This window comes from Anolis carolinensis, chromosome 4, assembly GCF_035594765.1.
Source record: "Anolis carolinensis isolate JA03-04 chromosome 4, rAnoCar3.1.pri, whole genome shotgun sequence".
NCBI lineage: Eukaryota > Metazoa > Chordata > Lepidosauria > Squamata > Dactyloidae > Anolis > Anolis carolinensis.
In genome coordinates, this window is record NC_085844.1 from 82,388,827 (window position 1) to 82,416,578 (window position 27,752).

At 39.3% G+C, this 27,752-nt stretch overlaps 1 protein-coding gene across 1 annotated transcript in view; it reads left to right on the top strand.

Annotated features, from left to right (window-relative positions):
• c4h1orf21 (chromosome 4 C1orf21 homolog) overlaps nucleotides 1-26,804 on the top strand; it is a 146,093-nt gene extending 119,289 nt beyond the window's left edge. The window contains exons 4-6 of the mRNA XM_003223408.4: nucleotides 2,316-2,392; nucleotides 14,355-14,415; nucleotides 24,857-26,804. Coding sequence (XP_003223456.1) covers nucleotides 2,316-2,392; nucleotides 14,355-14,415; nucleotides 24,857-24,895 — 177 coding nt within the window. The 3' untranslated portion in view covers nucleotides 24,896-26,804. The remainder of the gene's footprint in view (nucleotides 1-2,315; nucleotides 2,393-14,354; nucleotides 14,416-24,856) is intronic.
• Nucleotides 26,805-27,752: the final 948 nt, after the last annotated feature.

Sequence of the window (27,752 nt, forward strand, 5' to 3'; positions counted from 1 at the left end):
TTTTTTGTTGGGAGGTGTTAGCTGACCCTGATTGTTTCCTGTGTGGAATCCCCCTGTTTTCAGAGTAGTGTTCTGATTTTAGAGATTGTATTGTTAATTAGGTTATGATTTTACAAATTAAGCACCAAAACATCATGTTAGACAACAAATTTGTTAGAAAAAGTAGTTCAATACGCAGTAATGCTATGTAGTAATTACTGTATTTATGAATTTAGCACCAAAATATCACAATATATTGAAAACATTGACTACAAAAATGCGTTGGATAATCCAGAACGTTGGATAAGCAAGTGTTGAATAAGTGAGACTCTACTGTAATTACTACATAGCATTACTGCGCATGGAACTACTTTTTCTGTCAAATTAGTTGTATAATATAATGTTTTGGTGCTTAATTTGTATAACGATTGCCTATTTTGATGTTTATTCGGCTTTTCCTGAATCCCTTCTTATTATCCAACATATTCACTTATTCTGCCAGCCTGTTTATGTTGGATAAGTGAGACTCTACTGTATATTTCTAATCTTATATTATCTGCTTAGAACTGGATTATATGAGGCCCCTTCTTCACAGCTGTATAAAATGCACACTGAAGTGGATTATATGGTAGTGTGGAGTCAAGATAATCCAGTTGGTTGCTAGGAGACCAAGTGGGCAGAGATTAGCCCTCTAAACTGGCAGCAATTGGATAAAAACAATTATTGCTCTCCTTCTAATTAGGACTTTATTTTTCTTTTGTTTTTGTTGTATCAACGTAGAGGCGTGGATGATGGGTTGTGTTGTCAAATTTCGAGGTTGGGGGGCCTGTAGTTTTGTCCGGTGTCCTGATTCCATCACTCTTTTATATATATAGATTAATTAATAAAGTATCAACATGATGTGTCCAGTCATGGCCAGTCATTTCGTCTGTATCAATCTTAAATGTAATCAAAACTAACCAGGAATCTCATAATCTAGAATTTGGTTTTATGTTGTTTTCAGATTCTGGTTTAAGAGGAAACTCTGATTAGCTTTTAAGGGACTTTTAATGGGGAGTAGACAGGGAGCAGGGAGCCCACTTCCAGTTGGATAACAGTGCGAATATAATTGAAACCAAATTTCACAATAGAGGCAATCAAAAGACATGATAGAGGCATGTATGAATAGATGCTGACTTGATACCTCCAGTTCTCTATCCTCACGCTACAGTCTGCCCCTTCAAGTCTCATTAACATTCACTGTGCCTCTCTGTCCTCTCCTCTCATTTTGACAGCGGTATCTGCTTATCATGCTTGTAGGCAAAAACAAAACAAAACTCTACCCAGAAATAAATATGACAAAGCAAAATTAAAAGTTGCCCCATGGGATAAAGAGAACTCAGCAGATGGGCTGCATCCCCTATTCAGAGGCTTTATATAATACTACTGAAAATGAGTGGAAAGGTCTGGCAAGACTGATAGCTTTGATCTAAAGCCAGGCCATAGTATTGCTGATATTTAACCTGTGGTTTTGAATCCCCTGAAGGTGTTGGGCCCTGACAGGAAGCTAATAATTACAATGATTACAGTTGATTTGTAATTATCCATTAGTTGTGGAGTTACTCAGAATTTGAACCTATAAATGTAAAATCAAAATCAAAATAAGAAACACTGAACTGTTAAGCAGTCCTAATGAATAATTTTTGCTGACATGGTAAATCTGTCTGTAGTACACAAAAAGTAGAAGTTTCACATAAGATATTGCTTTGCCATGCAGTAATAGAAACAATAACAACTTAAAGTTTTTTAGATACAGGATTACGTGGAGGTTGGCTATCTTTGAAGACCCCACTTAAGAAAGATAGGCACAAAGGAGATTACAGTAGGGGTACAAGTTAAAAAATGATGCTAGGTATACCTTTTGTTAAAAATCACCTACAAGTTTGTTCATTTGTTAACTTGGAAGAGTATCACCATGTTACTTGGCATTTAAGGCCATCTGAGCCTGTCTAGTGGATGGTTTGGGGGTAGGAATAGAATTTTTATTTCCTGCTTTCAACATTACTTACTTGAGTTTTGTTAATAGTATTTTAAGGGATCTCATTTTCTGTGGCCTTGGAGACTAGGACTTGGAGAGCAATGGGTTCAAATTACAGGAAAGGAGATTCCACCTGAACACTAGGAAGAACTTCACGACTCATTATAATTTATCACCTGAACTATGTTTTAAAGATTTTACTTATATATAGCTTCTTTAATGAGAAATCGTAATGAGAAATTAATCTTCAGTTTTTAAACATGCTACTAGATTGTATCTGTCTTTCTGTTCTCTGACATGTTTTCTTTTACTTCCCCAGGAAAAAAGTGCCAGTACCCATGTAAGACTTAAGACGAATAAAGAGCTTCCAGGATTAGTACATCAACCTAGAGCAAAGTAAGTTTCCTCTTTTTAAAATATATTTTCATAAATCTTTCTACCACAAAAGAGGCATTTCCCTTCAATCCTCCTTTTTCTTCTCCTCTCACCCATATACTTGCTCATATTATGCCATGCGTAAAATGCTAGTTTTTACAACCTTTTTAATTGTTTCCCATTAATTTTGTCTTGGGCCCCTGGTGGTGGCGCAGTGTGTTAAAGTGCTGAGCTGCTGAACTTGCAGACCAAAAGGTCCCAGGTTCAAATCCCGGGAGCGGAATGAGCGCCCGCTGTTAGCCCCAGCTCCTGCCAACCTAGCAGTTCGAAAACATGCAAATGTGAGTAGATCAATAGGTACCGCTCCGGCGGGAAGGTAATGGCGCTCCATGCAGTCATGCCGGCCACATAACCTTGGAGGTGTCTACGGACAATGCCGGCTCTTCAGCTTAGAAATTGAGATGAGCACCAACCCTCAGAGTCAGTCACAACTGGACTCAACGTCAGGGGAAAGCCTTTACCTTACCTTAATTTTGTCTCATTTTAAAATTAGACATGATATTTTCTATAGTTATTTTTGTTATTTTTAATAGTTATTTTACTTTTTACTTTGTTTTCCACTTTGAATAATTTCTTTCAAATAGAGCGTGAAATAAGTCTTTCAGATAAATAATCACCAATTAAAAGTCATGGGGCCCACTACAGAACTATAGTGCCATTCAACTTTAACTGGAATTCTGGGACTGAAAGCTTAGGGATGCCTCTGATCAAACTACAAATCCTAGGATTCCATGGGCTAGAATAATGGCAGTTAAAGTATAACCATAGCGTTATAATTACCATATATAATAGAGTATAAGCAGAATTTTTCAGCCCTTTTTAGAGCTGAAAAAGCCCCCCTCAGCTTATACTCGACTGAGGGTCCTGGCCAGCTTATATTCAGGTCGGACTATACTCGAATATATAGATAATCGGAGTTAGACGGTTTTATTTTATTAAAGCCTTAGTATCTTAAATTACAGTTTTATGTAAATATTTAGAAACATTTAACCTACTGATGCCTCACTTAATGTAATTTTATTGGTATCTATTTTATTTTTATTTTTGAAATTTACCCGTAGCTGCTGCATTCCCCCCCTCATCTTATACTCAAGTCAATAAGTTTTCCCAATTTTTGTTTTAAAATTAGGAGCCTCGGCTTATATTCGGGTTGGCTTATACTTGAGTATATATGGTATATAGTGTGAATAGCCCATGGTCTGAAAGAGGCTTGCAAACCAGGATGTGTGCTAACTATGCTTTCATGATGTTTGAATTTATAATTATCTGTTGCTTTAACTTGAGGTGGGGTCAAAAATCTGAGAATTGCCTGTAAATTCTGTTTTGTTGATACATTTGCAAGCTTAGGCAGTGGTTTGTATACTAAATCATCAGTGATTAAGATCATGACTTTGCGTAATATCTGAACTGAGCCACACTGCTAGGTCCTGAAATCTGTTTGAAAAGCTGTTTTAAAACCTCAAGTGTGATGACAGCTGAATGGAAGCTGTTTCATGTTCTGAAAGTAGATGGTGATTCATCTAGTTGACATGTTAGCCAACAGTTATCTACCCGCTCAACCTTTCACTAACAACCAAAATAACATAACAGCATGATAGCATAACTATCTGTGGATATGATCCCCAAACAACGCTCTGACCCAGCCAGACTTCTGTGTTTGGATGCAATGTTTGCATTGGGTTTGTACACATAAATTCCCAGTGTGTTAAAGTTCAGAATGTATTATTAAACTACAAATAATGTGTTTTATGGTCTAATGTTGTCTGCAACATTATCCCCACAGATGATTGTTAATTGACTTGGATAGAATGTATCCCATAGTATGTGACTTCACCGAGTAACTGTAAAATAGAGACTTAAAATATGTGAGCTATTACAACTGAGCTATTTATTTAGTTGAAAGGGGAGGCAGTTTACTTCCCTTCACTTATAAAACATGTGAAGCTTTTGCCCTATGCAGTGTAGGCTGCAGTCCTTTGTATATTTGAATGCAGTGGGATTTTTGTGCATGTGTACTTCTGAATCCACATGGACAAAATTGTATGCTGAGTTTGATTTCCTAGGAAGGCATACTGTGATGATGAAAAACCATCAAAGAGAGGAACAATTTTCCTTCTACCCTAGATATTTTCTTGCTCCATAGCAGAATGAATGGTAAAGCCAATTGATATTCTGCATTCCCTTTCAGTATATAGCTTTCATATTTTGAAATGAGCTGATTTGTATCTCACAATTACCCTATCCTGCAGAGGTTCAAAATGTATATATTTTTCCTACTGCTGCTTCTACCCTTAAGTAAGTTATAGGAATGACGGCTTGCCTAACTATGTAAGAAGGTAGAATTCTCAAACTGGACCTTGGACATGGGTCTGGCCGATCTTTGTGGTGTGCCCTCCTAACCGAATACTAAGAATAATAGGGGTCCTTTTTCTTATGAATATTGATGTCAAAACAGTGACAGATCTTTGGCTTCTTGATATCAGGGGTGGATGCTTCTGAAACTGTTATAGCTTTCACATGCTGTTTTTCTGAATACTGAGAACTCCAGAGTTTCAAGTATTTACTTCTTTTTTTGTCCTCCTTGGCATAAGGTTATAGGGAGGTTGGTTGGCATTTGTGATTTGAGACTTACTTACAATTGATTACAGGCAAAGCAGAAAACAGAGGCTTGTAGCCCTCACTCTGGTCTTGTTCGCACCTCTGTCTTCCCAAAAGCTTTGGTTTTGTCCTTTTGTTTCCTCATATATACAGACCTGGCTGTTCCTCCCCACAACTCAACTGCTGGGTTGAATAAGCATGAATCATTTCAGCCAGTCCCTTGCCTTCTTGGCCCAGCTGAGCTCCCATTGGGGAGCATTCATCTGAATGCTGCTGGCTGTCAGCAATCTTTTGTCAGGCCTTAAAGCGGCATTGCCTCAGGGCAACCCACAACTGATCACCCGCTTACAGAGACCCTAAAGTACAGAATGACAGGAATGGAAAGGATCCCAAGAGGCTTATTTTAAGCAATCCTGCATCTCATTACAATGCATTTTGTTATTTTTAAATCCTCAAGATTTCATTGAAGCTCACCCCCTATGTCCAGGAACCAATTATTATTAGCATATAAGCTAATTATGGTGGTTTTGTGGTGCATATCTTTCCTCTTCTCTGTATTTTCATTTACTGCTGTTCCTCACCGTTCAAACAATTGTAATAATGATAACAATTTAATGAACTAGAATAGTGGTACTTGGCTGATATTTTGTATCACAGGTTTATCATTTTCAAACATCCCTTGCTAATTATTTCCTGCCTCCCCATAATTAATCTTCCTAAAAATAAAGCTATGTTTTGTGTACAAAGCTGATTGTACTGGCCCCTAGAGAGATGTGGATGCAGACATGAATTTGAGAGGTTTTATTGCTGTTGCCTTAGATGACATGATTGGACAAGCAGACTGTCTGGTGGGTATTTTGGCTGCATCTGTCATAGTCTGCATGTCAGGAAGTGTATCAGCTGCTGTGAAAGTACCACATCACCTTGTATAAATGGCATATCAAAAACATATCTCCGTTGCTCTGCATTTTGTTAGATCTGAAAAAGAGATATTGGGGCACAAGGTCTGCCCAGCTGGACTGAGCTAGCTATGTTATTATGATCATTTCTTTATAAAGAGCTTTCCTGTGGAAGTGATCAGCTACCTCCAGGCAAGTTCAAAGTACTGGTGAATTTTTCCATGGAAGAGAATTCAGTTCCTCACGGAGAAGGGTTAGGAGTAAATAACAAAAGTGTTGCTGTGATCACGGAAAGCACTGCTAGTTCACAGTCTTTCACATTAACCGTTCTCTGCATGGCACTTGCAGAGTTATGCCGTGGAATTTATGAGAGGAAGCCTGAGTATGTATAACTGGAATTGTCCACATTCATTCCCTAATCCCTTTTCCCTTTGCTTCCACTATTCTCTTCTCTGTGCAGAAGTTTGTATTTGTAAGAGTATACAGTCCCACAAAAAAAAAATCTGCTCTAGATGTGCAAATATGACAATATTAATAACTGGATGAGAATTCAGGCTCTCCCTTGATTGAGAGATGACTGCCTAAAAAGGAAATACCTTGGAAATTCTTCTTCCCTTATGAGTATTTGGCTCTGATTTTTATTTAAAATAAAAGTTTCATGGCAAAGGTTTCATTCTCTGAGTTCTTTTGGTTGCTAACATGTCACTGATAAACTAACTGCACTAATATTTGCTAATGTCTCAGAAATCACTTCTTTGACAAGATTTGTCAAATATTCCTTTCAAGTTAGGTCTTATTCGTGTTGTCGTCTTCTGTATCATCACTGTCTCGAATAGTGAATTTAGATTGTGAATGCTAATAGGACTGTAACCATGGAGAGACTTAGAAACAAGTATAGAGGTGACCATAATCTTAGGTGAAGTGTTTGGAGGGGGGGGGCGAGAAAAATGTATGTATGATTGAAGAAAGCATCACTAGCTAGAACTCTGAGCAGGAGTGCTCTACATTGCATCACTTTGTTGTATAGTCCACTTTGGTTTCTATTTTTTAAAAGGTTTATCATTACCCTGAGGTGAACCTATTATGGGATTTGCTGGGGCTGAAAGTGTGGGACTCAGCCAAGGTCACTCAGTAGGTCTCCTAAATCATAGCCCAGCATTCAAATCATTACACCATGCATACATCTTGTATAATTTATTCTACTCAGTTAATTATGAGAAGAATCAGAGATCTGGGCTACCCACAACAACTGGAAATCTATGCTCCTCTGACTTCTTAGATAAAAGATAACATTGATCACTTCAAGCATATTTTCAGTCTTATAAGTTGCTTTTTTAAAAAGAATATTAAGAGATTCAGGAGCGTGAAATTGAGCGCTCTAATTGGAGGACAGCTGTGACCAGCAGTGCTGCGGAGTTCGAAGAGGCATGAATGGAGGGCTTAAGGGAGAAACATGCCAAGAGAAAGGCCTGTCAAGCCAACCCTGACCGGGACCACCTTCCACCTGGAAACCGATGTCCTCACTGCGGGAGAACATGCAGGTCAAGAATAGGTATCTTCAGCCACCTAAGAACCCACCCCCAAGACAACAGAAATGGAAGACAATCATCCTCGAACTACGAAGGATTGCCTAAGTAAGTAAGCAAGCTTGTCTGGCTTAGATAAGAAATAACATTGATCACTTCAAGCATATTTTCAGTTTTATAAGTTGCTTTTTAAAAAAAGAATATTAAGAGATTCAGGAGCGTGAAATTTGTGAACAATGTCACACTGTGCATCTTTTTTCATTCCCACAAATAACTTCAGCAGTAAATTCTGTTAATTATGCTAATTATTGTCAATTCTAAAAAGTAGATTTGGGTCTTATTTTGAGAAAAAGGAAGAATATAACTTGAATAAGGCAGGCAGGCAGGCAGGCAGGAAGGAAGGAAGGAAGGACCAACTGACCCAATTAATGTATACACATAAAATAGTGAGAATATCTTCTATGTCCTCTGACTTTATAGAAACATCTGACCTTGCTCTGCATGTTCAGCTTTCATGTTCCCCCCTTCAGCCCTGTGGCAGGGTCTGCTGTCTTGCATCCTATACCATACATAATGCACTGCCAGCACTTTGCCAGCTACTAATAATAGTATTTTTCCAATCTTGCACACTACAGTGAAACACAGTCTCACTGACCTGGGCCCCATAACATCGTGTTGTTAATGGAAAGAAATGATCTGACCTTCTGTCTGGAAAGAAAAAAGTACAGGCAAGGCAAGGAGGGGAGGGAGAAATGAATGAGTGTAATGTAAAGAGGTACTGTGCAAAGACTAAACTCTACAGAAGCACCTTTAAGGGTAAAACTGTAAATCTAAAGTCTTTCAGACAACTTGGCTACCTTTGCTTTTAGTTTTAATGTAAATCATAATAGCCTAGCACTCTTAAATGTTTGACTCTATGAGGGACTTTGTGAAATCCTGGTGTTCATCTCAGTCACCTAGTGTTTCCAAATTGCCAGCTAGCATGGCCTCTGAATTAAATGTGCAGCTCCCACTCATGGCACAACTAAAATGCATTTGAATTGTACTATGAGTAGCCTTTTTAACCAAATAGATAGGGTCCTTCCTTGTCTCCTATCCACTGTAATTGAAGCCCTGGGTTATTTTTCTGGACTGGCTCCTTCTCTAGGAGAATGTAAACAGACCTCGTGTACCTTGTACTCAAGTCTACTATAATGCAGGGTTAATATTCTAGCAGCACTTGCATTTCTCTGGTACCTATTCTGCTAAATTACTTTCTGTTTTGTAGTTTGTATTCTTGGTGTTTTGTATTGTAGTTTGTATTCTTGGTGTTAAGGATCCCTTTAGGTAACTTGATGTTTTTTGTTTTTTTAAAAAAACTTTTTCGGGGGAGATCGAAGATAAAGACAATTAACCAGTCAAAACAAGTGCAATAAAAACAAGAATCCCTGGGAAGAGGAGAACCTCCAGACTGTAGTTTGTACTAATTAGCTTTGTCAATTGCACATCTAGATAAATGCAAATAAATGAAAAAGCATTCCTTGTAGTGTGTAGCCTGCCATTTCACGGGTTCCCATTGATGCTGCTCATTTGGAGCTGGGTTTTTTGGTTTTTTTTACTATGCCTTAGGCCAAAAGAGAAGACACTTTTGCTTTCAGACCAGTGACAGATAACTGTAAAATAAATATAACCTCTGGCTTTTTTTCCAGCAAAGTATAGTAATAGTAGTAGTAATTGGGAAATACAGCTCTTAAAAGCACAGTAGAGTTTTTTATTTTCATTCAGAACATGTTGAAGTGCCAAGAATGGCTGGATTCAAGACTAAAATATGAGATAGTGCTGCACTGTGCCACAGAGGCAGCCTGGCCGTGTCTTAGGGTGGTTTTAGTCAGCTGGACTGGGGGTCTTTTGAGCTGTGGTGTTGGAAGAAATTTTTGAGAGTGCTTTGGACCACAAGAAGATCAAACCAATCCATACTCCAGCAAATAAAGCCCAACTGTTCACGGGAGGGAAGTATATTAAAGGCAAAGATGAAATACTTTGGCCACATAATGAGAAGAAAGGACAGTTTAAAGAAGAGAATGATGCTGGAGATAATGAAAGGAAAAAGGAAGAGGGGCCGGCCAAGGGAAAGATGGATGAATATTATCCTTGAAGTGACTGACTTGACCTTGAAGGAGCTGGAGGTGGCGATGGCTGACAAGGAGCTCTGACGTGAACTGGTCCATGAGGTCACAAAGAGTCAGAAATGACTAAACAAATAAACAACAACAGACTGGGGGCCAAGTAGCAGCACAGTATTAAGGGGGTTGCAGCATTGGAAATCTGATGCTGCCATAGGTCTCTCACCAAGTTCCCGATCCTGTCCAGGCTTTCCACGAGGTGTCCCCCCCCCCCCCTTTTATTTTATTTTTATTTTTTGCAATACAGTGTTCCCGCGCTACTTTGGAGTGCGTTTTTTGCTCCCTCACCATTTTGCGTTTTTTTAATAGTCACTAAAATAATATTATAAATCATCAAAAATTATGATTTACAGTGGTGGTGGTCTCAGTCGGGTGTGGGCAGCAGGGCGGAGAAGAAGCCTAAACGGCAGCGGGAAGAGAAGGAGGCAGCCCCATATTCCCCTGCCTCTTCCCTCCCTCCCCCCCTCTTTCTACTTCCTTCCTAAAGAAAAGCAGATTTTCACTTATAGTGAATGGTCCTGGAACGTAACCCCCGTGATAAGTGAGGGAACACGGTAGTAGCACCTTTGCTAAGGGCTGGCCATCCATCATATGGTCCTTTCCCCAACTTCAACAGCTTCATCAATGCATGGGGCTTATTTTTAAAAGACAAATTAAAAAACCTGGCTGCAGAAAGATGAACAGATAACTTTAAAATGGGTGCTGCCCAGTATGCATTTTGTACACTTTCCCGCATCTCTTTTTCACCCCCAAACTCAGCAGTTGCAACTGGAGCGTTTGCAGGTGACTATTTTTCAAACAGAAGATGCCAGGCAAATCTGTTTTCTTCTTAGTTTATATTCCAAACTAGCTATGCCCAGCTACGCGTTGCTGTGGCGTTGTCTGGTGTTGTTGTTGGGAACTTGTTGAGGTAGTGGTAGTGGAATGTCTGTTGTATAGTTGTCTTTATGTTTAGTATGCATTTGGTTGTTTGTGTACTGTGAAAGTGGTGAGGGTAGAGGGGGTCTATGTCCCTGTGTAGTATTATATAGTATTTATATGTTCTCCATGTGTTGTGAATGCTTGGATTGTGTCCTGCTGCATAGTAGAAAGAGTTGGGCTGGATGGCCCTTAGGGGTCTCTCCAAACCTTTGGATTCTATGCTATTATTATCATCATCATCATCATCATCATCATTGTTATGTAGATGCTGGATGGCCATCTGTCATGAGTGCTTGGATTGTGTCCTCCTGCATGGTAGAAGGAAGTTGAACTGGATGATCCTTAGGGGTGTCTCATAACCTTATGATTGTATGATATTATTATTATTATTATTATTATTATTATTATTATTATTATTATTGAGAGGCTGGCTGGCCATCTGTTGGGAGTGCTTGGATTGTATCGTCCAATGGCAGAGTTGGGTTGGACTGGATGGCCTTTAGGGGTCTCTCCTAACTGTCTGATTCTATGATTCGATTTGTATTATTACTGTGTAGATCTTGGATGGCCATCTGTCAGGAGTGCTTAGTTTGTGTCGTCCTGCATGGTAGAAGGAAGTTGAACTGGATGATCCTTAGGGGTGTCTCATAACCTTATGATTGTATGATCTTCTTCTTCTTCTTCTTCTTCTTCTTCTTCTTATTATTATTATTATTATTATTATTGAGAGGCTGGGTGGCCATCTGTTGGGCGTGCTTGGATTGTGTCCTCCATGGCAAAATTGGGTTGGACTGGATTACCACAGTAATTATTTCATATTACAATAGAATCTCACTTATCCAACATTTGCTTATCCAGTGTTCTGGATTATTTATTTATTTATTATTTAAGCTTATATGCCGCCACTCCCCTAGGGCTCGGGGCGGCTTACAAGAAAGGCTAAAATCTAACAATTTAAAAACATCTTTAAAATATCTTTTTTAAAAAATCTTAAAAACACTCCCCCAGGGCTCAGAGTGGCTTACAAAAACAGCTAAAATCTAAGCAATTTAAAAACAGCAATAGCGGAGATCAAAAGCCTGCCGAAACAGGTGTCCAACGCAGTCTGCCTTTTAGTAGTCATTGTTTTTGTAGTCAGTGTTTTAAATTCATTGTGATATTTTGGTGCTAAATTTGTAAATACAGTAATTACAACATAGTATTACTGAGCATTGAACTACTTTTTCTGTCAAATTTGTTGTATAACATGTTTGGTGCTTAATTTGTATAATCATTACCTAATTTGATGTTTAATCGGCTTTTCCTGAATCTCTTATTATCCAACATATTCACTTATCCAACGTTCTGCCGGCCTGTTTATGTTGGATAAGTGAGACTCTACTGTATATTTATAATCTTATATTATCTGCTTAGAACTGGATTATATGAGGCCCCTTCTACACAGCTGTATAAAATGCACACTGAAGTGAATTATCTGGCAGTGTGGACTCAAGATAATCCAGTTCAAAGCAGATAATATAAGATTATAAATGGGTAATATAGCTGTGTGGAAGGGCCTTGAGTCTACACTGCTATATAATCCAGTTAAAATCAGATAATCTGTATCTTATAGGGCAGTGTGGAAGAGGCCTGAGGCCTAACTGTGCCTGTCCTCTGGGCTGAGTAGGTTGCTAGGAGACCAAGTGGGCAGAGTGTAACCTTCTAACTGGCAGCAATTGGATAAAAAAACAATTATTCCTTTCCCTCTAATTAGGACTTTATTTTTCTTTTCTTCTTTTTGTTGTATGAACGTAGAGGCATGGATGAGAGGTTGTGTTGCCAAGTTTAGTGTTTCTGGGATGTGTAGTTTTGTTGATTTGTCCTAGGCCGAAATTTTTTTATCCTTATATATATATATATAGATGCTCTTGCATGAAGGAGTTCATTATTAACATAGATGTTATTGCTGGGTTTGCCAGGTGAAGGAGGCTATTTATGAAAGGGCACACATAAGAGACAATGATTAAGTTAAAACAGCTTTAGCTTTATTAGTTGCAGCTGATAGAGCCTTGGTACACCATAGGGCAGTAGTTCTCAACCTGTGGGTCCCCAGATGTTTTGCTCATCAACTCCCAGAAATCCTAACAACTGGTAAACTGGCTGGGATTTTCGGGAGTTGTAGGCCAAAACATCTGGGAACCCACAGGTTGAGAACCAGTGGCATAGGGTATGGATCCAAACGTCAACCAATCTTTGTCCAGTGACACCCACCCACAATCTGCTGGGGGAAAGACTAACAGGATGACAGCAAATGGAACCCTCACTGTGTGGCTCCCATTGCTGCCAGAGGGCGAAGCATTATAGTAGGTCCATGAGCTGGCCCTGTCCCAAGTACTTCAATCCCCTGTGATCTCACCAAAGGAATATCAAAAGCAAAGAAGTGACCACACTCATCTCCATTTCCCTCCCCGTGAATCTAGCCCAATGTTCAAATTGAAACTCTAAAAATTGTGGCAAGAATCAAGCATCATCTCATACAAATTAACAACCCACAACAGAACAAGACTACAAGGGAGCCCCATGGAGGAAGGGTGGAGCCAATCAAAGAAAAATTGGCTGGAGTTGCTACTGAGGAGTGCTTGCATACTCTTCTAAGTAGATTTATTTATTTATTTATTTACTACATTTATATCCCGCTCTTCTCACCCCGAAGATTGGAGTGGAGATGTCTTTTTTGGAAAGCTAATTGAGGAATTCTCCTTCCAACCTGCCTCTAGATTGACTAGCCTTTCCTACCATTTTCAGAACACCTGTAATAGTTAGCTCATCATTTGCATGAGTTCTGTAACAAGTACTGTTGGCTGGAATATGTTTTCTTAAATGGGTTTGAGTGGGTGTTGACTGCTGCTGGCTGCTAGGCACACCCCATACTTTGGGGTGGGGATGTCCTTTCTAGTTTGCAGTTGTGGTACAGCCAGCATAAAAAGTGTTGAAGTTTGCTCCAGAGCAAACTTAAATGTCATCCATTGGGGGGGGGGGGGGAGGTTGAGGTAATGCAGCTTTAAATAGTAGTACTGTTTGTTTTCTCTCTCCTCTGCTTTTATATCTTCACTGGTGATATCTTTCACCAAGGGAATAGGAACAGAGCGAGCTGTGCCTTCTTCTGCCTCCCTGTTTAAACAGCAGTAATGAATGATTAAATATTTTCAGTTGCAAATACTTTGCCTAATAATCAATCACTTTGTTTTGTCAACACCATAATAAGCACTTTTTGAAATCTATTAAAGAAACATACTAAAACTGTATAAATTGTGAATAAAGCCATAATTCTCACTTTCATCAAATAATATTTCTCTCATTTAAGAGTGATACCCTCTGGTTAAGTTAGATAAGAAAACTACCAGTTTTCAAGAGAAGCTGAAAGGGGTGGTAATCATACATATATCAATAACTAGCTGGTATCTTTTTTTTTTTGCTCATTTATCTTGCTAAGGAGAGATATTGTGATATTAGAATAGTATTGCTGATCTTGACATTACTAGCACTACGTCAGAATCTGTATTTCTCCCCCCCCCCCTTCCCCCATAAATGGTAGGCTAATAATGGATGGAAAAAGTATAGGATTTATGTCACATTTAGTCCCTGGAACCACTGACCCCCCAACATTTGTCCTCAGTTTTCCAAAACAAAATTATTTCAGATGTACCTTAATAACAGTAAAAAGCACTTAGGTTTCTGACACCTGACAGTTGCCTGTTCTACTAAAGCTTGACACAGCAGGTATGTTTTTGTATTGTATTGTGTCAAATTTTAAAAAGCACTTCTCTCTCTGTTTCAGCATGCACATCTCTGAAAGCCAACAAGAATTCTTCAGAATGCTGGATGAGAAAATTGAAAAGGTAAGAATTACTAAGAAAACATTTTATTAGTGTAAGGAATAGTATTTGTACTATGATGGAGCCAGTGGTATACTACCCCCAAATCTTAAATAGGATGAAAGGTGGTGTATAAATCCTTTAGAACAATATTTCTCAAACTCTGCTCTGCCCGGTGTTTTGGACTTCAGCTCCCAGAAATCCCAGCCATCTTACCAGCTGATAGGAATTGTAGAAGCTGAAGTCCAAAACACCTGGACAAGCAGAGTTTGAGAGACACTGCTTTAGAAGAAATGCAATAGCTGTGTAATGTGACTTATTGGGACATGTAAACCTTTGTGCATAAGAAAAGATCTCTTGTGTTTTTATTAACATCTGGCAACTTTTCAAAGTATGTTATATTTTCAGTATAATTGCAATTGTTGGTTTTCCACATTGAGACTTAAGTCTCATTGAGACTGAGTCTCAAGGATTATTGCAGGAATGAGATGCATCAACTGCAGGTTCATCTAACGTAGCCCCAACATTGCAGCTGATGTATGTGTGTGGCTTGTCCTGACATATTGATATAAAGAGTGTTTTATGGTTATTTTTTGTGATTTCTGTGACACCTATACAGAGGGAGGTGCCTACACAATTCATCTTCAGATATTTCTCAGGTGACTAAAAAGCAAGCAACCTGCTTTTCCTATGACTATTTTTCCTGTATATTCCCTCTTTGGCCAAAATGAAGCAGAACTTTGGCCAAACACTTAACTCAGCAATTGTACTTTTATACTTTTTGTTTTGGTTGATTTTTTAACTGATTTTTCTTGTTGTGAGGACATCACATATTCATCCCAAATGTCACATTATGCAGGATAACAACGTGTGTATTTAAATGCACAGAGAGAAAGAGATTTGTTCAGTGAAGAAGTTAAATGAAGCTCTTTACCTAAGGTGTTTCACATAGCATTTCAGTCTGAGAACGAGACAAACCTAACCTTTCCACCTCGGGCTCTTTGGATCTCCCAGTCTCCTACAGAGAAGATTGGGAGCACTAGCTTCCATTTTAGATTAACAGTGTATCCTGAAAACAGCCCTAGTTTGCAGTTGGGTTGTTTCCACTAACCACGTTGTCAGTCAAAATTCCAAGTACTTTTGAAGGAAATCAGCATGAAAGGATTTAAAAGACTGTAACTCTATAAATCCCAAAGTTGCAAGGTAGCGATGTTGTCCATAAAACAAAACAAACCCAAATTTATCTTGATACATTGACTAGGCCAAAAAGTGTAGAACATCTCATACTTTCTTTTGAACTTCTTCTAGGCTTCTGCATCAGACAAATATGATAAAACAATACTCACGTAGCAGTGATGTTGAAGTCACAGTATCTAGATTTTTGCATGTTGTATAGAGGTGCCTACATAGATGGTAAAGTAGGCCACATACACGTGGCTATGATTTGTTTAGGAACAAGCAGTTACATTTGGTACTACGTTCACATCCCACTGAATGGAATAGAATAGAATAACTTTATTGTCATTGTACATTATACAACAAAATTAAATGCCTTCCCCAGCATACATTGCAAAAACAACACACCCATCACTCCACACTCCAACCACCACCAAACAGCCACATCAGTGTGAAACCATTGAGTACAATTTAGTTACAGCTGTAGGATAAAAGCTACCACTGTATATGTACCAGGTACACAGATCCAATTTCGAATTCTCAGGTCATTAATTGTCATTTCTTAAGTTGGCTTCTGTTAGATGTATCTGATATCACACATTCTTTCTCTGTAACTCCTCAAATGAGTCTTGCTCCCGAGGAGTCTTTCTTCTCTTCCTGCTACTATCAGTAGTATCATTGACCCCAGAAGGCTCATTCACAACATCGTATGACAGAGGAGGCTGGATCCAATACCTTCCCACAGGATTAGAGTCCTGGCCTTTGCATGGTAATGTGATCTCACTGTTAATATATAATTGAAAATAAGTAACAGGCTATACAAATTAGAAGGGGCAAGAGTTGCAGAGATGATCAAGGAGATAAATATTTAAGGAAAATTTAATAGGTTTATAGATTTGTTTCAAATAAGACTCATCAAAGCATAGCCAAAATCACATGGGTAGATTCTCTGTGGAGAATGGAAAATTTCTAATGGTATCAATTAGGCTTGGGGAAAGAGTCCCCAGAGTCAATTAGAGGGGATTGGGTCAGAAGGACAAGTAATTAGCTTGACCTTAGAAATCAAGGCATGGATATTATCCTCAGAAACTTTGAATATGAGATGCAAGAAAACCACAAGACTAAAACATTGAGGATTCTTGGAGAGTTGCTACAGGCGACAATTCTCTGAAGTGAATTAATTAGCCACTAAAAGAATGTGGCTGAATTCAGGCTGCACAATCTGGAATTTGCTCTTTGATGTGTGGAGACCGAAGGGAGTCCTGCTAAATCGGGTAGCAGATTTTGGGTGCCACTGTGGGGGGGTAGAACAAGAGACAGCTCTGACCAGATCCCACAGGAGAGTCATTTGTGCAAACCTTGTTGAAAGTAATTGGAGCCCAGCTCTTATTCATCTTAAAGAGCCTCCACATAAATGATGACCCATGTTAATCTGTAAGATTAAAGATTGTCTGTGGATTTTCCATCTCTGGCTCTAAAATAGCTACAATAAGACAATTCTGAAATGTTTACAGATGGACTACAGATGGACTATTTATTAATAATAAATATAATAAAAATATAGTCATTTATGCCATGGATGACTCCTGTAGTTGTTGTAGGACTGTATGTTTCATGAATCCTTGACTTTAGCCAGTGATGAAGTATATTGGGTGCCACAGTCCAACAACACCTAGAACAATGGTGGACAACTGCACAGGGATCAATCTCCCTCCCTTTCCTTTCATAGGCCACATCCATCCCTGCTGATAGTAGTACTCCTAAATATTTTGTTCTTCCTAAAAAAAGGGTGACTGAAAATTCATGAATCTGTTTAATATTGCAGAGTTCTGATGTACAGTATTCCCTGTACATCATGGGGGTTAGGTTCCAGGACCACCCTCAATAAGTGAAAATCCACGAAGTAGGGACACTATATTTATTTTAATATTTCTACATTATTTAAGTAGTTACACACTATTCTAAGTCTTTATCTACCAACTGTGTGTTGATAAATCGCCTCCTCCTGTTGCTGCTTGGGCTCCTTTTCTCTCCCTTTGGCTTGTCCTTTCTTCTTTAGGCTGTAAATCGTAATTTTTTATGATTTATAATAGTCTTTTAGAGGTTATTGAAAAACCACAAAACAGCGAATCCGCGAAAAGTGTGACGGCGTGGATGAGGTCAGGGTGCGTGCTGGGTGGGTTTCTTCAAACTCCATCAATCATCTTCTCCAGCACCCTGATGAATTGGTTGCAATTGTCTGCCTCACCAATTCCTGTTCAATGTCAGACTCAAACATATCCATAGTCTGAAGTCCAAACATTTATTCAATATCTATAATACATATTTATAAAGCACAGCAAAAGCCATCGCTCTGAGCTGGCATTCTTCTATAGCCTCTTGCCTCGGCAAGCACCAGCTCAACACACACTCTTACAAAACAGCAGAAAACACTTGATTTACATTTCATACACATACAACCATAATCCAACACAGTGATCCGCGAAGTAGTGAGTGAACACTGTATATCTCTGTGAGCTGGGGTCATTTTTATGTGGGCTGGAGTCTCTCCCTTTAGTTTTTTAGATGAAAACACCCAAAATCAGTCCGAAAATCACTGCAGTTTTTAAAATAAAGGTTAGAGCACTAGCAGGTTTCATGTGTTACGAAAGCTTGGCCCAGGCTTCTTACTAGCCAGACTTTGCTTGTCTGTGATCTAGAGCAGGGGTCCCCAAACTAAGGCCCGTGGGCCGGATGTGGCCCTCCAAGGTTATTTACCTAGCCCCTGTCCTATACTTTGGACTTAGGGTTGACCTAAGTCTGAAATGAGTTGAAGGCACAACAACAACAATCCTAATTTTGAACTATTTTATCATAGTCCGGCCCCCCAACAGTCTGAGAGACCATGAACCGGCCCTCCATTTAAAAAGTTTGAGGATCCCGATCTAGAGAGTTGCAGTATTCCCACCCCATGTCTGCTCACAGGGTTAAATCCAAGCCTATACAGGCAATTCCCAAGTTACAAATGATTCATAGTTACAAACAGGGGTGAGGCAACAGGAAGTGGGAGAAATCTGCCCCTCTGAAGAGAAATTCACTCCTAGAAGAGTGATCATGGGGGGAAAAGGTGTCTCCTCTGAAGCTTTATTGCCATTCCTTGTTTCCACAATAAGCCAATTTTTTCAAAATCCAATTACCATATATACTCTAGTATAAGCTGAGTTTTTTAGCACTTTTTTCAGGCTGAAAAGGCTCCCAATGGCTTATACTTGGGTGAGGGTCCTGGTAGGAAGGCATGAGGCTGAAAGAAGAGCCCTTTCTCCATGCTTTCCCAACTGGGCCCTCCCTTCTCCTCCCCCCTCGCCCCCCACGTGCCCTTCCCTCTTCCGAGCCTGGAGGGAGCAAGGCCACAGACAAACCCTGCCACCTTGGTTCCCTCCGCCACTGCCGAGGAAGGCTCATGTGGGGCGAGGGAGGAGGAGGGAAACATGCATGCCTTTCCCTCCTCCCTCACCCCACGTGCGCCTTTCCCGCCGCCGCTGCTGAAGGAGGGAAAGGCAGAAGGGGATTGAACTAGATGGCCCAAGGAGTTTCTTCCAACTCTTCTTCTTCTTCTTCTTCTTCTTCTTCTTCTTCTTCTTCTTCTTCTTCTGGCTGGGTGGCCATCTGTCGGGGTGCTTTGATTGTGCTTTTGCTGCACGAAGGCAGAAGGGGGTTGGACTAGATGGCCCAAGGGGTCTCTTCCAACTCATTATTATTATTATTATTATTATTATTATTATTATTATTATTATTATTGAAGCTGGGTGGCCATCTGTCAGGGGTGCTTTGTTTGTGCTTTCCCTGCATGAAAGCAGAAGGTCCTTAGACTAGATAGTCTTTAGAGGTCCCCTCCAACTCTATTATTAATAATATTAAGGCTGGATGGCCATCTGTAGCGGGTGCTTTGATTGTGCTTTCCCTACATGAAGGCAGAATGAAGCGGGTTGGACTAAATAGTCTTTGGAGATCCCTTTCAACTCTAGGATTCTATGAAAGGAGTCTTAGTCAACGATAAGCCGAACATGATCCAACAGTGTGATGCTGCAGCTGAAAAGGTCAATGCCATTCTAGGCTGTGTCAATAGGAGAAGCCTGGGAGAAGGTGAAAGGGAACCTCGTCTGGTTTTTAAATTAGTTTATTTTAACTTATTGTACAATGTTTAATATCATCTTTTGTTTACAAAAAAATGGTTGGGTTTTTTTTTTGTTTAAATTGGCATTGAATGTTTGTCTGTTACTATGTTGGAAACTGCCCTTAGTCCCCATGGAGAGATAGAGTGGAGTACAAATAAATTATTGTTGTTGTTGTTACAAAGTTAATGTTGATACCATATTGTTTTTGTTGACCCTCCTTTTCCACTTATACAGCTAATTTACTATTTTTCTTTGAAATATGGTAAATATGCAAAAACATTTAGCCTACTCATGCCTCAATTAATGTAATTTCATTGGTATCTATTTTTATTTTTGAAATTTACCAGTAGCTGCTGTATTTTCCACTGTCGGCTTATACTTGAGTCAATATGTTTTCCCAGTTTTTTGTGGGAAAATTAGGTGCCTCAGCTTACATTTGGGGTAGCTTATACTCTAGTATATGCGGTATTACAGGGACAGAAAGTGAGGTAAAATCTTCTGGAGCACAGACAGCAAAACAAACACCACATGGGTGTTAACCCTTCCCTATGCTATCCAAAGCTGGCTGGCTGTCTGTCTGTCTGTCTGTCTGTCTGTCTGTCTGTTTGTCTGTCTAGAGTAATACTTAAAAATGTACCTGTTCTGACTTACAAATCGACGTAAGAACAAACCTACAAAACCTATCTTGTTTGTAACTTGGGGACTGCCTGTACTTATCTTCTCCTTGCCCCTGCAACCTCTGTGAAATGCCGAGGAGGATTTCCTAGCTCCCTGGAGCAAGCTTTAAGTAAGCATGGAGTAGTGAGCTGTAGGGAGAGAATACTGATTTGTGATGTTGCTGTATACGCCAGTTGAAAGATTGCTTCTTAGATGTGTGGGATTGCCTATCCAAAGAAAGCTGCCTGACTATTTTCAAACATGCAAATACTGAAACTGATTATCACTGTTGAAATATATACTTGATCTCAAAGGGTTATGTCAGCACAGGTGATCCAATAATAAACCAGTGTAAGGGATGTGACATATAGGGACAGTGTGACCTTTTTCTACACATCATGCCACTACCTGGCTAGTGTGGGAGAGGTAGATTGAGCCATTATTTATTTGGCAGAAATCAAAGTTAACACTCCATATATGGGTGTTAAGTGTACATTTGGTTGCACATTCATGTGCATATTTATTCCACCCGTTCTGGGAATGAAAGAAAAACAGAAATTGGAATTCTTCTAGGAACCAGCTGTTTCCTCATTGCCTTGGAGATGCATTCATGAAAATAGCCACTCTGTCTTTCAGTGCTTTCTGCCATAGCGCAAAGCGAGACTGTTTGGCACAGTGGCACTCATGGCAACCAGATCCTTGTCCTCCTCTTTTGCTTCCTTTAGAGTGACAGATAGAAAACGGGATCCTGTTGTTGAACGTTATAGCAGTAGAAGATGCTGTGTTGCCTTAGAGACATCCTGCCCTCTCTGGCCTCACACCATGGAAGACTTTACAAAGTACAAAAAAGTCATTTAGCCCAGAGAACTCCTGTATTCCTGTGGTGTCAATTTGTTTATTAATCTGTCATTTTAAAACAATGAAGCAACTAATAAAAGGGTATGTCAGTAGAACTTTTACAATTCTTAACTGCTGAGAATTGTGTTGAGTGGAAGCAAAGGGAGCTGCTGTGTTGAACCTTCAGTTGATCCCTGTGTGTGTCCTGCTGTCATGGCCAAATATGTGACAACTGTATTTACTGTTGCATTTAGGTGTTTCTTTGAGCTTTCAAGATTCAACTTTTCAAGATCATATCTTTGTTATTTAAGACCAGAGGAACATAATGTTCATCAAATTACCAGGATTCTTTGAGTAACTTTTAAAAATATGTGCATTGCCTGAAATTGGAGTGGGTAGTAAGAGAAAACGCTTCAGTTTCATTGAGTGCTTAGGCACAGACTTCCATCACCAGTTCCCTTAACATGTTATAGATGGCAACTCCCATCACACGAGCCGTGATGTCTATGTTTCTTGCTATTTTGGTATGCTGGAAATTTTAGTCCAAACAAGCTATAAGATTTAGTTTTGGAAGTGTCTTTGGAAAATATTTGGACTTTTTGTTGTAGTAGTTTTTTATATCTCACTGTTCTTCTAAGGGGCTAAGATGGCATAGTTCCCACTCCCTTAATTATTTTTGAAATAATTCTGTGAAATTGAGAGAATCTAATTGGCCTAAAGTGGACAAGGGATCTTCAAATTGAGATTTGAACATAGGTCTCCCAGCCTTAATTCTACACTCCCAACAGCTACACCATACATTCATGGCACAATTAACCTACTTAATAAGATGGGAGGGGGACTTAGATTTATTAAAAATGGATTATATTTATCATATCAGAATGTCAAATAACAAAAGTGATATTAATTATGCACACTCACAATTGTCTAACAAGTGCCTGTCTGATGCTGTCTGAGATTCAAGTCATTTCTTTCCTATTACTCATATGCCATTTAGGAAATACATCATGATTTGCTTGCACTTAAAGAGCTTAATCTAATTTGTGTTTCAGTCTTATATAATTGACATAATGTGGGCATCATTTCCATGGCCCTGACCAGAACTAACCTATAGCTGATGATTCATTTTTTTGCTTACTGTACAGTATTCCTGTCCTGAAATGTTTCTTTTCAAGTAGGAAAGATTCTGGAGTCAATCCGAGTCTGCAATTAAACTGCAGCCTGCAGTTGAATTTCAGTTATTATGGTGATGGTGATGATAGTTAGGCCAAATCAATTCTTAGTTTGGTTTTCCCCTGACATTAAGTCCAGTCGTGTCCGACTCTGGGGTTGGTGCTCACTCCGCTCTCCGCATTCGAACCTGCGACCTTTTGGTCCACAAGTTCAGCAGTTCAGCGCTTTAACACGCTGCGCCACTGGGGGCTCCCCTGAACTAAAGTAGAATATTTGAAATCAGTGGGATTTATTTACATAAATTGTGACTAACAGATTCCATTCATTTCAATCGGTACGCTCTACTTGGTAGTAATATTAGATGTAGTCAAACAAAAAAAAGGTTAAATCCACTACTATCCCCAATTAGAGCAGACCTATGCAAATAAATGAGATGTAGTAATCATACTTACGATTTCATTGGTTGTATATTGGATTTTGCCAACCAGTGCTGCCACTTTTATCACCACTCTCTAGTTTCAACACCAACTCTTGATGGTTAAATTTCTTATAACAGTCTGTGGTTTATAGAATCAAACACTAAACAAAGTACAATACATCATACACAAAATAATATACAAGCTGGAAGGAAGAGTAAAAGCTCAAGATGAATTCCAAACCAGGAGAAAATGACTCAAATTTGTCTGTGATAATTTTAGGATACATAAAACTATTTGCCTGGCTCCCCATTGGCTGCTCATATTTCACAGCAGTATTCTGTGTATAGCTTTTCCATAGACCTCCTCCTCTCCATCCAACTCTTGACTTTGGAACTTTATTCCAAGGAGGAACTTTACTCACCTCAAACTGTGGGAGAAAGATCTGTCTGCCCTCTGAAAGATGTCCCTCTATCCTTCTTGTCCCAGTATTTGCTTCAATCCCATTTCTTCTGCATGTGCTTTGATGCAAAGGTGAAAAATGAGTCTATGCTGCACCTTGGAATATTTAAAAGTGGAACAGATTGGTGTGAAGGGGTATGATAGTGACCTATATTCAAAGATGACATTATGCTAGCTTCTTCATTCAATTAATGCATTCAGCCATGATCCATTTTCTCTTCGGTAGCTGCATTTTCAGAGACAGGCTGTGCTGAAGAGCTGCTTGTCATGCTTCAGGAAGGCGTGGGCCATATCTCCCATTTCTTAACCAGTGTCTGTATGCTCTCTTTCTCGCCTTTCTCTTTTTCAAGTGCTGTTCCTGCCTACACAAAGTAATCAGAAAGCTGACAAAATGTCTAAAAATTAGAGCAAGAGCTGAATTTCAAATCAAGGAATTAAAAAAAAAATCACTAGGGTGCTAAAATCCCCTAGTAGTTAGGTTACTGAAGAGGTCAGGAGAAAAGGTATCTTCACCTCCCTTAGATATTGCGATTGGTAGGAGAGCAGTGAGGAATTTCTTTGAGATACCTAGGGTTGTATCAACAGTCATCCATTCACAAATACATATCCTTTTTGGAGCCAAGCAGATAGGCAAGTGGTAGCTGTTTAAGCCTAGCTGTTCCTAATTATCACAGATATCTAAACTAGTTCCAGGCTGGATTTGGCAGCAAGATGGTTTGGTTTGCCCAGGGCATAAATTGTGCTCAGAGAAAGACAAGAAGAGTGTTTTTCAACCATGTTCTCTGGACTGCTCTATCAATGTTAATATTGTTATTATGAAATAGGTTTGAATAAGCTCTCCTATCTAGTGGTCATTTCCAGAAAATGGCTTCAGATTTTCGTTTCTCTGCCTCACAGAGGCTACGATAGATTCATGGTCTTGTCTAGCTGCCTCTCAAAACACTATATAGCTTGTGTGTTTGTGCTGAGTGAAGTAATCAGAAGATTGGGATTGATCTCATCACTGGCAGAGTCAGTTGAGCTTGCTTATCTGGATCCTGGAGTTCAATGAATTGGTTGAAGGCCAATGAACTGACATCCAGTTTGGACAAGACACATTATATTGGTTATAATTCTGGATGAGATGACACTCACTCCTCCTTTTCTCAGCAAGACTCTAATGTTCTACTTGGGAAATGCAGTTAGGTCTGCCCTTATTTGTAGAATACACTTTTCTTAGCTTTGGCTTGTGTATGAGTTAGAGATAGAAGTTACCTATAGTGCATTCTGTGTAGCCGTTTTGAATGCTGTGCACATGAATCATTACAAGGACCCTGTGGTTATTATTGTCCCCATGGTGCAAAGTGTGAGGCTGAAATTGAAAGACATTGCTCTTTGTTTACTTAGGAAATTCACAACACATGCTGTGACTTCAGCTGTGAAGTTTACAGAACATTGTTGCATAAAGGTATTCCAAGCAGAACAATCCTAATGGAGCTTGCATAAACTGAAGCCATCGTTTTCTCTAGCTATATCCATTTTTTTCATTTTCTGTGTATTATTTTAATGCAGATATAACATATCTTTAAAATGTTCTTTTTCCCTTTGAAGGGCCGTGATTACTGTTCAGAAGAGGAGGACATCACATAGTGCCAATTCTGCAGATCAAACAGGAATACTACTGTGTAAATAGATTATGGTCCAGTGAAGATCTTTTCTGGAAGTCTTCTCAAGTGAACAGCACTACATAACAAAAGATCATTTCCACATTGTATGCTCCATTAAGTTACAGTGTTTCTCAATGACCATACAATGAACATGGCTACAGGAAGGAAGAACGGCTTGTGTGGAACTGCCCTTGGCTGCTGGTGGTTGAAACTTGTTGCCGATTGTCACTTACCTTGTCCAGGAACACAGTGGATCTTTGACATAAAATCTGAGTGACACCTTGGATTTCCCTGGAGCTGTTAGCCTGTTTTCTGTTGGCTGAGCTGGTGTTGTACAGAATCTTCCATAACTGAGCAGTTGAGCCTCTTCCAGTCCGTCAGTCCAGCCGTGATGGGGTCTGGAGTTCCTGTTAATGCTGACAATATTGAGCTTTGGAAATGGGATGCTTTGCCATGACAGACCTCGTTTCTCTGCTAGGAAGAAGTTGTCAATTTAAAAGCATGTTGTCACAGAAATACTGGCTATGGTGATGCAGGAGCAGAAATCTGTATTTTTTAAAAAATACACCACTTCTTTTACTGGTTATTTTAATCGAGGAATAAGCTTTCAGTACTGGCTTTGCTGACCGCAGATGGAAGTTGTGATTGCAATCAGTTTGAATCCCTCTTTTTTTTCTAAGGAAATAAACATTTTACTGTTTTTAGGTATTCTTGTCTTATACCCATTCATACAGTCCAGCGTGTTAAGCAACATTGGGGAACGGGAGAGAGGGGCAAAGCAACCCCGAGGAACTATAATGGGAGAGGATGTTATTTTAAACCGCCTGTGTGCCAATTTGGGATGTCGTGTAGAGTTTATTTTTCCATATTATAAAAAGATGAGGCTCTCTCTTCTCAAAGGCAGATGTAATATTTTTAACAAATATTGTCATGAGTAAAAATAATCCTAAGGTTTTGAAAAAAAAACACTTTTGCATTTATTTTTTAAAAACACCTTTTGCTGACAGATTCTCTTCTGTGTCTATAGAGGGGTGTAACCATTTAAAATGCTTCTTTGAAGCTGAACTTTTTATCCCTCAGTTTGCCTTAATAGGGTATCAAGATGACATCTCATCAATAAAACTGTGTAAATTGGAAAAGCACATTTTAGATCAGTCTGTATAATTTGTGATGTAGTTTTGCCCAGGATCACAGTAGATGTTGCACATTGGAAAGGGTTGTGCTTTTTGTCTGTTTGTTGTTTGGTCTTCCTATGTCCATCTCATTTAATTTGATTTTACTAGTTAGACACCCACCATCAGTACAATGAGGGATGATATCACTGAACCTCTCTGTCTCCAGTTTTAAGGAATTGACCTGCTCCAAAGTGTGGCCAATTTAGACATTGCCACAATTGTTTTGCCCCTTCTTTTGAAAGGGTATGTGTGTGAGAGAATGTGAAGGCTTTACCAACATTGTCAGACATTTGTAAAGCCCCTACTCCCTTCAGGGAGTCAATAACAATCATAAAGGAAATTGACCTCTATGGTGTGAAATCGTTTCCTTCAGCAACACCAATTCAATTACAGAAAATACACAGGGAACAAAATTTACAGTTGAACTCACATTCATGCTGCACACGATAACTTGTTTAAATTTCCTAGAGCTCTCCATTTGCTATCATCTCATCAATCATTTGGGAGTTTTTAGGGGTGACAATGTGTGACATACCAGTAAATACACCTAAGAAGTATATTTCTGGGCATTTGTACGTGCTCCTCACTACCACTATCTCCAACTTCATTGGAAGTTACAGCTTCTTTTCTGGGTCCTTGTGTCTCATTTATTTGTGTTCAGAGTCCAATTTCTTCTGATTTTCCTTTAGAATTAAAATGGAGGCTTCTTTTCTTCTATCTGGTGTTGACTTTATTTCCTGAGGGTTGTTTTTTTTGAACAAGGCAACTAAATTAAGTTTGTAGCAAGCAGTTTCTGCAATTCTTGGAGGCCTTATACAGGTAAGCTGCTGGATCTCAATCCAAAGGGGGATATATCAGTGGTTCTCAACCTGGGGTCCCCAGATGTTTTTGGCCTTCAACTCCGAGAAATCCTAACAGCTGGTAAACTGGCTAGGATTTCTGGGAGTTGTAGGCCAAAAACATCTGGGGACCTCAGGTTGAGAACCACTGGGATATATGAAGGAGATACTAATTAACATGATTTTACCAGGTGAATAACACATCAGTGAGGACCTACAACAAAGTTATAGACTCCTACATCTGATGATCTGGCCAAGCTGGAGGAAGAATCTCGGTGAGTAAGAGAGCATTTCCAGAAGAGTGAAGGGAAAAGGAACTTTTTTTAAAGTTCTGTTTAAAAAGATTTGGGCCCAGTTCCCATATATGACTTGCTCCTATATAATATGAGATTTCTCGAGAGTGAGAAATTTTTCACCCTTTTCTTAACTTTGTTTTTTCTTACCCAAAATTACCCCAATATGATGCCAGGAGGAAAGATTTCTAGCTTCACGGTACGCATCTCCCATTTCCAGGTACCTAGTGAGAACTTCAAACTCAGTACCACATCCGGGAAATACCAGTAGGTGTCAGATAGTAGGGTTCCCATTGGCATTTTACGGGCAAATGTAGGAATAAGTCTTATGGTCTGATCCAGCACATTCTCATGTTTCTTTGTTGTGCGAAAGCTTGAAATATATATATTTTTCAGGAAAGCAAATGACATTGCAGCTTCAGAATTAGGCAAATTTGCTTTCTCCCTATATCTAAGTTTTCTCTGTGTGTCTATAAAGGAGTCCCCCAAGGGTTGAGAAGAGCGGGGTATAAATGTGGTAAATAAATAAGAGA